Here is a 14,517-nt window from a genome sequence, read left to right on the forward strand (position 1 = left end):
AAGGAGAAGAGGTGAAATTTCTTCTTGTAATTGCTCCAAAACTATCTATTCAAGACATACAACTCAGAAGACACACAGACAGGGTTAAAATAGACGATGGTGAGTTTAGTATCTGTAAAGCAGAAGCACTGTTGGGGATTGGCTACCGAAACAAGAATGTTTATGTTGTCTAAATCTCTTATGACAACTTGAGTGACCTGTACTTAGAAAAGCAGTCCCTGACATTCAAGAGCTGGCCTGGCACTATCCACGAGGCCTTGATGTCCCCCTATCAGACATTAACAATTTCATTGAACATCGACAGCAGACAAGGCCACGCTGAATATATTATATTTTGAGTTCACGAGGGGATGAACATACTCTAAAAACTAAAGGCTGGGCCTGGTGGCTCATACCTGTAATCCCAGCACTTTGGGAGGCTGAGGCAGGCAGATCAGGAGGTCAGGAGTTTGAGACCAGCCTGGCCAATATGGTGAAACCTTGTCTCTAGTAAATATACAAAAATTAACCGGGCATGGTGGCATGCACCTGTAGTCCCAACTACTTGGGAGGCTGAGGCAGAAGAATCACTTGAACCCAGGAGGCAGAGGTTGCAGTGAGCCGAGATAGCGCCACGGCACTCCAGCCTGGGCAATGGAGCAAGACTCCATCTCAAAAAACAAACACACACACTAAAAAAGTTCAGAAATGTAAAATTTACAATCTTTTTGTCAAGTTTTGGTCAGTTTGTTTTTGTTTTTGAAACAGGGTCTCACCCTGTTGCCCAGGCTGGGGTGCAGTGGCACGATCGTGACTCACTGCAGCCTCAACCTCCCAGGTTCAAGTGATCCTCCCACCACAGCCTCCCAAGTAGCTGGGACCACAAGTGCATGCTACCATGCCCAGCTAATTTATAAAGTTTTTTGGTAGAGAAAAGGTCTCACAATGTTGCCCAGGCTGGTCTCGAACTCCTCAGCCTCCCAAGGTACTGAGATTACAGTCATGAACCACCATGCCCGGCAGTTTTCTTCTTTTGTTTTAAAGTGAGACAGAAATTAAACTGATATACCAAAGGAGTTCATCACACTGAAATTTAAACAACGGTGAGGCTCCCGCACAGTCAACAGCAATCCTGTTTACTGTCTGTATTATTACACGTCAGAGGTATGAATCAGATTAACGAATTAAATTGCCTCAAATGTGAGTTTTTTGTATTAATGCCGTCGGTGAAGGCATTTGTCATTTTTTTGCTTATATTAGCCAGGAAAGGGGATGTCATGCATCTTGTGACTTGGACAATGTTCGTAATTTGTCTGTGCTCAGACACGGTTATGGAGTTGTCTTATTTTTGTCCTGATCCATCATGGGCACAGAGTGGCCTTGTCTGCCGTCGATGTTCTACGAGATTGTTTATGTTCAACGGGGGACATCAACACCTGGTTGATAGCACCAGGCCAGCTCTTGGATATCAGGGGCTGCTTTTCTTCTTTCTCAAGTAAAGCTCACTCAAGTTGGCATAGGAGGTTTAAATGTCCAGCATGCCCTCTCCATTCTCCTCCCCTTTTCTGGCTAACAAAACCTCTCTTTCCTACAGGTAACACATTGAAGGTGGTTTGTGTGGACTAATGGACCTCAACAACACTCATTTAGCCAATGAAAAATCATTTATTATTATGCTAACTTATGAATTCACCAGTGGAATTATAAACTCTTGTCTAAGATCATCCAAAAGTGAACCATCCCTGAAGCACAGGTTCTGAGTAGGGCCTTCAAATGCCACCTAACCATCTGTATGGTATAGATTGAAATTAATTTACATTTGCACACATCACGTTGTTCAACAGAGGATAAAACACCGCCAAATCTTAATTGTATGGAAAAAAAATAAATCTGACATATTATCTAGAAACTTTTCATGCATTCTGAGTCTTTGACATACCACAAAAATGGGATCATTGGCAGCTGAATGTGGCAAAGCGTTTGTCCCGTTCAAGAAGGAATGAACCAAATTATGAAGGCTCATCACTTGAGAATCCAGAGTCCCATCAGCTTTATCAAACCCTTCCAAGGCATTCCTGGGAGAAACAAGTATATCAGTGACAACAGACAAAGACTGATAAAGGTCTCTTTTTTGTCGTTTTCAGCCTAGATGATAGTTTTCTAATTTGAGATTGGGTAGGTGTATGGGAAGCTCTGTCATAACAAATTCACCAAGAATTAGCCCCAAACTTTAACGATAATCCTCTGTAAGGGGAGAGAACTCCTAATCAATGCTATTTCTGAATTATATCTCTTTTGTGTACTGTGTGACAACCTTCATACCTGTCTCTCATACCCTTGGAGAGCAGGCTCTGTGTTTTCTTCAGATATTTATTGCCAGGGTTCAGTACCATGCCCACCACATGATTGCGATCAATATTTTATTTAACATTTAATCTGATATTTATATTTCTCAACCAAATAGACCTTCAGCTTGACTGAAGGTCCAGCTACTCAGTAGGCTGAGGTAGGAGGATCACTTGAGCCCAGGAGTTTGAGGTTACAGTTAGCCATGATTGTGCCACTGCACTCTACCCTGGGTGACACAGCAAGACACTGGCTCTACGAAAAAAGAAAAAAAAATTTCTACCACCATAAAAAGACTTTAAGAATTATGAGAAATACGTTTATAAATAAGATTTTAAACAAAGATGGGTCCAAAAAGGGGGTGGTAGACAGATTAAAGATCTTCTCCAAAACTGGATTCTCTCTCTCTCTTAACTGTGTTTAAAGAAGACAACTTGTATGGGACCAGGGCAGGGTAGGCTGAACTCACATATAGAGGTTCTGCTAAGTGTAGCATGGCTCAGATTGGGGTTGGACACAGCCTTCAGAGTAGTGTCAAAGGTGGGGGAAGGATAACATTTAAGGCTGTTTTGAAAAGGAGGATGAATTAATTTTTCATTGTGACAAAAGTGCTATTAAAATAGATTGCATTTCCTATATGTTTGAGTTAGGGGAGTTCTCAAAATGCAGTGCTCAGAACACCTTAACTAGCATTGTTTGGGATTTGCTTAGAAATGCAAATTGTTAAGACATAGCCTACACCTACTGAATCAGAAACTCTGGGAGCAGGGCATGAAATATGTTTTTCTTTAGTGATTTTGAGATGTGCTTAAATTCTAGGCCCGCCTCTACAGGTACATACCACCACACCTGGCTGCTTTTTAATATTTTTTTGTAGAGACAGGGTCTTGCTGTGTTGCCCAGGTGGTCTCAAACTCCTGAACTTAAGCAGTCCTCCCTCATTGGTCTCCCAAAGCAGTAGGATTACAGGCATGAGCACCATGCCCAACGTGTGGTGGTAGATTAATAGTGGTCTTTAAATGTTAAGTATTGTAATGTCATTGCTGTGCTATGATTTGAGTTGAATTTAGTCTGCAATACTCCTCTGAGATCTCAGACCCCACTATTAAGGTGTATGGCTGATAAATTTCTAATATCAACGTTTTAAAAAATAAGAAAGAAAAGAGAAAGAGTCTGGGCATTGAGAAAACACTGTATTTAATGAAGCACCCTGGTTCCGAAGACTGGACCTATTGATGTACAGCAATTAGAAATACAAAAGGTGGTTTTGAACAGCTAAGTTAGAACTCATTAAAACCACATTGTCAGTCATAGTAGATGGGTAAAGACTTTCCTCACACCAATCCCTTGCTAACTTCTCTTACTAAGCCTCTCTCCATCACTTAGCTTCGTAGTCAACCCCCAAAACCTGGGTTTCCTTCCAGTTCATCACAACCAGATGCATGAAAACCTGTACTGTACATGCAGGTCCAGCAGCGCTCAGAGCACCCACCTGAAACTGAAGGTAGAGTTCTGGAAGAAGGGAGGATTGTCAAACTTCTGGAGAGACAGGCAATCTCGTATGTTTTTGAAGGTTGGCAATTTCACACTATTTCTTCCCATTTGATTTCTTCTCAGCAAACCTTCATAGGTTCCATTGCACAAGGTGACCCGGTGGTTGTAGTCATCCAAGCTAAGATTTGTAATAAAATTTAAAATAATGTCTTGGCTGGGTGCGATGGCTCACGTCTGTAATCCTAGTTCTTTGGGAGGCTAAAGCAGGTGGATCCCGTGAGGCCAGGAGTTCGAGACCAATTTGGCCAATATGGCAAAGCCTCGACTCTACTAAAAATACAAAAATTAGCTAGGTTTGGTGGCATGTGCCTGTTGCCCCAACTACTCAGGAGGCTGAGGCAGGAGAATCGCTTGAACCCAGGAGACAGAGGCTGCAGTGAGCAGAGATCATGTCACTGCCCTCCAGCTTTGGTGACAGAGTGAGACCCTGTCTGAAGAAGAAAAACAAAACAAAAACAAAAACAAAAAGTAATATGTCTTAACTTGTGGATGGTATTATAAATTTGTGCCAAGCAAACCAATCAGAGTCACAATCATGGGAAAATTTTATTACAATTACTTTACCAGCGTTAACAATACGTGGTAAAAAGTACTATACCTGAAAGCCATTATGGGTTGAGAAATTCCAAAAATGTAGATGCACAAAATATGGACGTGGGTATAAATATGAATAATCATTATCATTCTGTTGGAAGGACAGTGAGAGGGTTTACAAGGCAAAATGACTCCTATTGTGTGCATTTGAATCTTGAATAACTGAAGGGAGAATAGGATGGTTCATATTATGCTGAGCTAAGCCAGTTTTGGCAGAAGTGACATGTAAAGTTACGAAAGTATTTTAGGCAAATTGAAGGCAAACAGGGGAGGTCAGAGTAAAAGCAGATGAAAGTACACAAAGGGGAGATACTAGAGGAAACGCTGTGTTGGAAAATGTTCCAAGGTAGTAGAGTATCAATAGTTATGTGCTCAGCACGGACTGAGAAGGTCCCATGTCCATAAGACATTATATCCTACATGCCTGCTGTGGCCTGGATTCCACCATCAGAATAGTGTTTCTTTCTTTCTATTTATTTTTTTCTTTTTTATTTAGAGATAGGGTCTCACTCTGTTGTACAGGCTAGAGTGCAGTGGCACTATCACAGCTGACTGCCGCCTTGAACTCCTGGGATCAAGCAATCCTCCCGCCTCAGCCTTCCTAGTAGCTGGGACTACAGGTGCACATCACCACAACTGGCCAATTTTTGTGTTTTATTTTTGTTTTTTTGAGACGGAGTCTCACTCTGTAGCCCAGGCTGGAGTGCAATGGTGCACTGCAACCTCCGCCTCCTGAGTTCAAGCAATTCTCCTGCCTCAGCCTCCTGAGTAGCTGGGACTACAGGCTCATACCACCATGCCCAGCTAATTTATGTATTTTAAGTAGAGACAGGGTTTCACCATGTTGGTCAGGCTGGTCTCAAACTCCTGACCTCAGATGATCCTCCCGCCTCGGCCTCCCAAAGTGCTGAGATTATAGGCGTGAGCCACCGCGCCTACAAGTCAAAAGTTAGCTGGGCTAACTTTTTAAACTTTTTGTAGAGACAGGGTTTCACTACATTGCCCAGGCTTGTCTCAAAGTCTTGGCCTCAAGCAATCCTCACACCTTGGTCTCCCAAAGGGCAGACCATTATTTCACTGGTAGAGATAAAAATTTAAAGATGTTATTGTGAGGGTTTTCATGATTAGGGGTAGGACTGAGTATGTGAGAATAGAATCAGCACATCCACAGGGATGAAAGAGGCCAGGACCTAAACCCTAAGCTAAAAAAGGTCTCCAAGGGCTCCCAGGCAGCATTTCCCAAAGTGGATTCCCATGGGATGCCCCGTGAAGTAAGAGCTCCAGGGTCAGGGAAGGTTAGGCTCCTCTTGAAAAAGCATAACACATTTATCTATGGAAGGCTTGAAGACATTCTAAAAATTTAAAAACCTTTTAAACTCAGCCCTCTGTAAATTTGCTTGATGACAGAAATCTCTGTTCACGTACCAGCCTCTACTATCCCAAAGTACGGTGGGAAACAGCGCTTGACGGAATTAAGCTCAGTCACGGAAAGAGCACTGATGATGTCCCTACTCGTGGAGCACTGTTCTGAGCACCGGAGGAGAAGCACAGGATGTGGAAGACAAAGTCCCTGCTAGCTGGGCATGGGCCCCTCAAAACGCATACCTACCCAGGCTCAGGGTGTTGGCAGTGAAGCCTGGGGGCAGGGGAAGCCTGAGCTCTGTGCCCTGGAGCAGTCTAAGGACCTGGGAGGAAAGTAGAGCAGTGGGTTTTAAAACACGGGGATTCTGAGGCCAGACATGGTGGCTCAGGCCTGTAATCCCAGCACTTTGGGAGGCCGAGGCGGGCGGATCATGAGGTTAGGAGATCGAGACCATCCTGGCCAACATGGTGAAACCCCATCTCTACTAAAAATACAAATATTAGCCAGGCGTGGTGGCACAAATCTGTAATCCCAGCTACTAAGGAGGCTGAGGCAGGAGAATCGAGTCAGAGGGTGCAGTGAGCCGAGATCACACCACTGCACTCCAGCCTGGTGACAGAGTGAGACCCCATTTCAAAATAAAGAGGTGCGGGGGGAGGGGGGACATGGATTTTGGAGGGAAAAAATGAATAAAGGAAGGTGAGGAGCCTGTTGGGAAATTTTTTGCTGAAATGTGTTCCAGGACACAGAAACAAATTTAAGGAGTCTTTGAGGACAGAACTCTTCATGGGCTGCAGGCCAGGCCACTGACCTGTGTGTGAAGTCTTTAGCATGCCAGAGACCATCCTTCCCTGGCTGTCCCCAAGCCCCTGTCCTCCTCAACTCACCAGCATCCCATGGCTTAGCCATATCAGGCTGTTTCCAGAGAATTATCTAACTTCACGCATGATGTTCCCTCTACCAAGGACCCACCCACTGCCCTCCCACACTCCCCTCACCTCCTCTACACCTGACTAAGGCCTGTGCCCCTTCCCTTCTCAGAACCACCATCTCTGCCTCTTTGAGACTTGCCCAGACTCTCTTGTTGTCTTTGTGTATACATCTGTTACAGTGCTTCTCCCACTCAATTGTAATTTACTTACAAGAAATCTATCTTTGTTAATACAAGATAATATTCAAAAGGGAGGTTTTATTTCACTCATCTTTGTGTTCTCGACAGTAACTATATCACGTAGGATACGGTGGTGCTTAGCAAATGTTGACTGAATGCAAGAACTACTCTTAATTTGATTAGGTTGGTGTAAAAGTAATTGCAGTTTTTGCTGTTACTTCTAAAGGCAAAAACTGCAATTACATTTGCACTAACCTGATAAACCTGATTTCAAAATGAATGACGACCAAGGATAACCAATTCACAAATGTGATTTTGATATATCTATTAATTAAAGAGCTTAGAATTTTTGAAATCCCACCTCCCATAGGAAAACTGTTTTCAGAAACATGTAAATAGGATACCACATGCCTAAGAAACAGAACTATAAAGTGACTTCTCCATGTCTCAGACATCAGAAAAGACTATCTCTGGACACCATTGCAGGTATAGGAGCCATTACCTATCACAGACAGTTTCCCAGCTGGAGAATCTTGAGTTCTGACTAATCAAAGTCGGATCATCTGGTCTTGCTGCTCCAAACAGCTGGTCTGTACACACATCACACTCGTTCCTCCCAGTGGCAAAGTTCCAGTAGGGCAAAGCAAAAGACTCATTGCCAATGAGTCGCTAAAAGCAAAGGGCAGGCCTAGTCATTTAATCCATGCCATCAGATACAACAAGAAAGCATACAAGGCAAAGACTGATATGTATCTCAACCAAATGTCTACCAAGACTAAGAGTACCAGATGGATAAATGAATGAAGAAACTGTGACATAAATCAGTGTGTGTATATTATATATACATAAAATACATATTATATATTTTATATATATAATCAGTGTGTGTATATTATATATGTAATATACATATATATACTGTATACAATGGAATATTATTCAGCCTTTTAAAAGGAGATCCTGCCATTTGCAACAACACAGATGAATCTAGAAGACATTATGCCAAGTGAAATAAGCCAGACACAGAAAGGAAAACACTGTATGATCTCACTTACATGTGGGATCTAAAGAAAAGAAGAAAAAAGAAAAAGAAACAATGAATACATAGAAAGGGAGTTACATAGTAGTTACAAGGGACTGGGAGAAATGGGAAGATGTAGACTGAAAGGTGCAAAGTTGCAGTTATGTAGGATAAATAAGTCTAGAGGTCTGAGACTACAGTTAAGGTTGTATTGTGTACTGGTAATTTGCCAAGAGAGTAGACCTTAGGTACTCTTACCACACACACACAAAAAGAGATATCTCTATGTGATGCTGGATACGTTAACTTGCTTTAGTGCACTAATCACTTACCTTATATGAACATCAAGATAAATATATCAAAACCCACATTGTATGGCTTAAATATATACAATAAATTTTTTTTAAAAAAATAAAAGTATTAAATGCATAGTTTTGACCTACCTGGAGATCTCTTTCCAGACACAACAAATGGTACCTGTGCCAGGTAACAAAAGCAGGTCCTTGATGTGAGAAATCTATGGCCTTGTAGGGGCGTCCTGGTCCTGAAACAATTGGGAAACATATTAGAGATGACAGAATAGAATTTTTTAAATGTTAAATCTTACCTAGGCTGTATCTATAGAGCCAATAAGTCCATGATGTTTTATAGTAATAAGAAAAAAGTCTGTTGTTATTTCTCTCTCCAAAAGCAATAGCAATGACATGAATTTCAGAAGTAACTAGTACTTTTAGGATAAACCATCCTTTATCTATCAAAAGGTTGATTTCTAGCAGAGATCCAGGAAATTCAGGTGACTTTCAGCCCCTGATACATATTTAATTTGTAAGCAACAATCCATTCAGGTGAAATAAACTATCCAAAAGAATAGATCATTAAGACCTAAATGAAATATATTTGTAAAAGGCATTTGCTAACCTATGCTTCACAAAGGTATAAATTTAAAAGGGAGGGATTAATAATATCGTCACTTCTACTGCACTTAGTCCTAATGCAGTATTTATGCAACCAAAAAGAACTTTCACGTATTTTGCCTCACCCATCAATCTGTTATAACTACTAGCTGACAAGCACGCTCGCTGAGACCAGAAGAGAGAAAAATACCTTCAAGCCATTTAGGCTGGACACTGGAACTGCCAATTTTAGTGAAAAGCTCTGGACGATTTAATGACCTCCTTACTGCCTGGTCCATCCTTCTTCCCTTTTTCATAACAGCTTTGATAGTTATGTAGAAACTTTAGCTAACTTCAGTTCTTGTTCAAAATACCTATAATAACTTCAGAGAGTTGAACAGACATGAATATAAATTTAATTCCTAGCTATGACCAGAAACTATCATTTTCTTTTCCTCTTGAGAGACTACCCCCTCATAAAGCAAAAATTCCTCAGAGTGACGACAGGAAAACTATAAAGGTTTATAGCCAAAAGAGCCTCCTTATCTATCGATAAAGAAAGACAGATGCTTACCCGTAAGGCAAGTTTTAAAAGACTCACACTGAGAAAAGCACTGCTGTCCCTGATGTTGGCTACACAGCCGTGTTTCATGTTTAATCCAGAGCAAGGTTTCAAATTCTCAGAACCCAACCACAAGAGGGTATCAAGCGAATGGGAACAAGTGATGAGCAGAGGGATGAACGTGTCCAAATCAGAATCTCGCTCTTCAAAGTGAGCTTGATGTCTTCATTCATCCTGACCCGAATGAAGGACCCCAAAAATGGGGACAGGGGCACGTACAGCCATGCATTCAAGGACTGCTATGAGAAGAATCTAGGACGGAGTGAAGCCCTCCTAGAATACATTGGTGTCTGTGGCTTTCCTTTGACTGAAAAATAAGGACAAAGCTGAACCTACCTGATCCATGAAGTTTGTAACAGACAACTACCTCATTCCAAGTCCTATCCAGGCCCCAATTTTTTTTTTTTTTTTTTTTTTTTTTTTTGAGGCAGAGTCTCGCTCTGTCACCCAGGCTGGAGTGCAGTGGCCGGATCTCAGCTCACTGCAAGCTCCGCCTCCCAGGTTTACGCCATTCTCCTGCCTCAGCCTCCCGAGTAGCTGGGACTACAGGCGCCTGCCACCATGCTCAGCTAGTTTTTTGTATTTTTTTTTAGTAGAGAAGGGGTTTCACCATGTTAGCCAGGATGGTCTCAATCTCCTGACCTTGTGATCCGCCCATCTCGGCCTCCCAAAGTGCTGGGATTACAGGCTTGAGCCACCGCGCCTGGCCGCAGGCCCCAATTTTTAAGACCTAGAAGGGCAGGTCACCAATTTCTCAAGCATCCAACATGACTGTGTTGCAAATAGCTAAGCAGCAGAAACTCTACATTGCTGTGGCTAAGCTTGTACTTTTCCTTGACAATACAGCTCCAAGAAACTGGGGGGTTCTGGACCATGTAGGAGGACCATAAATGATTATCTGAATGTCAATCATGTGATAGGCTGCCTAAAATCCACCCGAAGTTGATCTATCATGTGAGTTTAACAAGATACCCACTTCCAACATGAGCACTCTAATTCCGCACAAAGAAGCTTCATGTGCCTTGGCACATGTTCAGTTAATTCCTCTAATTTGGAGAAAAGGTCAGAGAGGGCTTCCATGGCCAGATTTGCAAATATTTTCTTCTGAAATCAAAAGGAATTCACCTTCACCTCACCAACTCACGCTTTTGATGATTAACAGCTTCACAGAGAAGAGTTTACCCTTTGAACCAAGAAGATACAGTAGAGGAGAGAACATTTAAAGTGTCTGCAGCCAATGTGCAGGAAGAAACTGCGTCTTTCTAACTCCAGGCAGTATTTGATAATTCTACGACTTTCATAAACCTAAGGCTGCCTTGAGGTTGCTCTCTTGTTAATTAACTTGCATGAAATTACTTCCCACTGCCATACCCTCAACCCAAACAAAATCTGTAATAATATACCTTCAGCCAAGGAAAAAACCCACCTAATAATGTATCTCTAACAGAATAATAATGCAGCCACACAAAAAAATCATAAACACTGCAGTTGGCAAACTGCGGCTGGGTCCCATCGGGCCCAAGCAGGCCCAGCCAGTGTTGCGTGGTGATCACATAGTCGGGGTGTACACTCTTCTTCGCGAGATCTAAGGCGCCCAAGAACTGCTCTCTTTCCTGAGGACTCAAGGAATGGATGTTCTGCCGAATCACTGGCGGTTTCTTCCGATCGCAGTTGGGGCCAGTCCAGCCAAACTTGCAGTCTCCACAATTATAGCCGGCAAAGTTTCCTAGTTCACAAAACAGAAAGATGGAAAGGGAAGTGGGTTTATGTCGTTTGAAAGAAATTTCTGAATTTGTTCTCTGAAATTTGAATGGAAGTGAAGATGAAGGTGCTTACACAAAGGCAAAGAAAGTCCATTTTCCTCCCGTGGTCTTCTCTTAAATGTTTCTATCTCCAACTGGACTAAGCACTAGAGAGTTTCCTAGACACATTCCCAGCAACGAAACAGGATATGAAATACGTTGTATACTGCAACGAGCTAAACTGTGTTACCCCAAGTCCTAGCCCCCAGTATACCTAGTATGTGACTATATTTGGAGATAGTGCCTTTAAAGAGGTAATTAAGGGTAAATGAGGTCCTTAGAGTAGGCCCTAATCCAATATGACTGGTGTCCTCAAAAGAGGAGGAAATTTGGACACAGTTTTGGAAGGAAAACCACATGAAGACACAGGGAGAAGACAGTGATCTGCAAGCCAAAGAGAGGCCTCAGAGGAAACCGACTCCCTGATCTCAGCCATCCAGCCTCCAGAACTGTGGGAGGGTGAATTTCAGTGTTTAAGCTGCCTAGTCTGTGGGACTTGGTTATGGCAGCACTAGCAGACTCATGCACACACTCCTTCCTCCCAGGATCGCAGAGGTGTCTCCTCCCGTGCCCGCTTCACGCCCACAAAAAGGGATGACACAGAACAGTTCTTTGATTTAGAGAGGAAGAAAATACACAGCAAGCTAAAGATGAAACCAAAATAAATACATGGCCAGGCCCAGTGGCTCACCGCCTGTAATCCCAGCACTTTGGGAGGCCAAGGCAGGCAGATCACTTGAGGTCTGGAGTTTGAGACCAGACTGGCCGATATGGTGAAACCTCATCTCTACTAAAAGTACAAAACGTAGCCAGGCATGGTGATACATGCCCGTAGTCCCAGCTACTGCAGAGGCTGAGGAAGGAGAATGGCTTGAACCGGGAGGTGGAGGTTGCAGTGAGCCGAGATCATGCCATTGCACTCCAGCCTGGGCGACAGAGCAAGACTCTGTCAAAAAAAAAATAATAATAAAATAAAGAAAAGGAAAGAAAAGAAAGAAAGACAGAGAGAGAGAGAGAGAGAAAGAAAGGAAAGAAAGGAAGAAAGAAAGAAAAGAAAAGAAAGAAAGAGAAAGAAAGAAAGAGAAAGAAAGAAAGAAAAGGAAGAAAGAAAGAAAAGGAAGGAAGAAAGAAAAGGAAGGAAGGAAGAAAAGGAAGGAAGGAAGGAAGGAAGGAAGGAAGGAAGGAAAAAAAATACATGAATTAGCTGATTTCCAGGAATTTAGAAGAAATCTCACATTTAAAAAGCTGGCTTATTTCACAAATTTAACAGCATTAAGACAAAATCAACTGAAGCTGGCAAGTCCTAAAGGTGAATCAGCAGCCATGATGTCAGGAAGTGCATACCACCACGGGATTTCTGTCAGTTGCACAAAGCTCCCTGCTTTCTCAAAGTCCAGGGAAGGAGGACAGCACTAATAAGATGAAGCTCTGGGCATCTCTGATCAGCATCTAAAGTTTGCATCCTTGTAGTTCGCCCCAGACTTTTCCCTTCTTAGCCTTCCAACTTATTGCATTGAGTATGACCAACACTTCATTCCTTAGGTTAGAGGGTAAAATTTGAATATCATTAGAGCAAAAGGCTGAAACAAAAGGGGATAATAATGCTTATCTCCCAGAAGATTAAAGGGATTATGTAAAGCATTTAAAGAGGGTGAACAACTCACTTACTCCTCCTCCTCTATCTCATGCCCTAGGCCTATTGCTTGCTTTTCCTTCTTCCTGGAACACTTTTCCCTCACTGTCTGCCTAAATTCCTCTTTACCCGCCTGACCCATTTCTCCTTTAAGCTTCACATTGGTGCTCTCTAAGGTCATTCCTGATTCCACAGGTCGGGGTTCAGGTCGGTTACTTCCTTGCACCTCATACATCCCCTTTCTTCACATTTATTTACACTGATTGTAAACATCTCTACACTTGTTTCAGCTCCAGGCAGCTGGAAGGCTGTGAACTCACTGCCTAGGCCTGTGCTTAGCCTTGTCCTAAACAAACATGTGTTGAGTGAATAAGTTGAGTGACTATCGAGCATGTAGCAGACGATGCCACATACATTTTCTCTCCCTGTTCTGTGGGTTTGCAGAAAAAGCAGCCCTATAAACAATTTTGGTAAACTACAAGTAGCAAAATAGAGGTAAGTAAAAAGTACTATGACCATAGGGGAAGGAGGGTTATTTGGATCTCTCAAGGAAAGGAAAATTTTCCAATAGCATGAAAATGAAATGATTAACAGCACTCTGTAAAGAAAATGCACAGGCTTCCTTTTCTATACTGGATTTTTTCGTGGTTAAAGAAAATTTCCTTAAAATGTAGGGAGAATTTTTTCTAATTGTATCGGTTATTTGAGTTTTTTGTTTTTTATATTTTATATCCCACCTTTTACATAGCTCAATTATCTGTATTTTTCTGTTACAGCACTCTATGAGAACATAAGTAAAAATGTTGAAAAAAAGGAAAAATTCTACTCTTCCCAAGACTAAAAAGCATGTTTTTGAATAGTTTAACGTTAAAATGTATGTTGATTCCTGGAGATAATTAAATACAAATTATTTATTTAACAAATATTTATGAAGCGGCTTCTATCTCATCAGATGCTATGCAAGATGCTTCAAGTTTTATGGACCTTGAAGTCTGTTTTCCCTGGGGCAACCTTACTAAAACTCTATGTTTGAAAAACAGATTTGATTAAAACATATCACCTACTCTGGCAGTACAGGAACGGAACATTGTTTTGAGAACTGAGTGAACAAAATGCTGTGTCTAAAGAAGAGTAGCTACCCAGATTAAAACTCAGTCAAATTTCCAGCTTGCGATCTATAGCTGATTGGAGGCAAATGTCTAGTCACCTCTCTACTGTAGAAGAGTAATTCCGTGCTTCACAATGCTGAGAAATTTGGATGATGATAATGTCGCTAGAGGTTCACTGATGGTAACCCTGGTTTGCGGAAGTTGCTAGTGGAAGATTGCAGAGTGTGAGGGAGAAGGTAGATGGGAATTTTTTGTACTTTCTCCCCAATTTCGATGTGAACCCAAGACTAAAATAATAAAGTCTCAATATTTAAAAATATTAATAAATAACACACCTAAATTTAAGAATAATAATACATTCTTACATTTAAAGGCATAACACTTGTTTTTGAGTTGGGGGTCTGATTGTTGAAACTGAGTAATTCATAATTTATGCCATGAGTTGGAGGACTACTCTATTTTCTTTGTCATGATTCTTTGTAGTTGGCAG

At 41.8% G+C, this 14,517-nt stretch overlaps 1 protein-coding gene across 2 annotated transcripts in view; it reads right to left on the reverse strand.

Annotated features, from left to right (window-relative positions):
• The window catches only part of DCT (dopachrome tautomerase), a 66,925-nt gene that overhangs the window by 19,945 nt on the left and 32,463 nt on the right, over positions 1 to 14,517 (reverse strand). For both annotated transcript variants that reach the window (XM_073014434.1, XM_007960686.3), the window contains exons 2-6: positions 10,910 to 11,209; positions 8,412 to 8,512; positions 7,450 to 7,616; positions 3,818 to 3,997; positions 1,919 to 2,054 (exon numbers count right to left, since the gene is read on the reverse strand). In XM_073014434.1, coding sequence (XP_072870535.1) covers positions 1,919 to 2,054; positions 3,818 to 3,997; positions 7,450 to 7,616; positions 8,412 to 8,512; positions 10,910 to 11,209 — 884 coding nt within the window. The remainder of the gene's footprint in view (positions 1 to 1,918; positions 2,055 to 3,817; positions 3,998 to 7,449; positions 7,617 to 8,411; positions 8,513 to 10,909; positions 11,210 to 14,517) is intronic.

This window comes from Chlorocebus sabaeus, chromosome 3 (genome assembly GCF_047675955.1).
Source record: "Chlorocebus sabaeus isolate Y175 chromosome 3, mChlSab1.0.hap1, whole genome shotgun sequence".
Taxonomy (NCBI): Eukaryota; Metazoa; Chordata; class Mammalia; order Primates; family Cercopithecidae; genus Chlorocebus; species Chlorocebus sabaeus.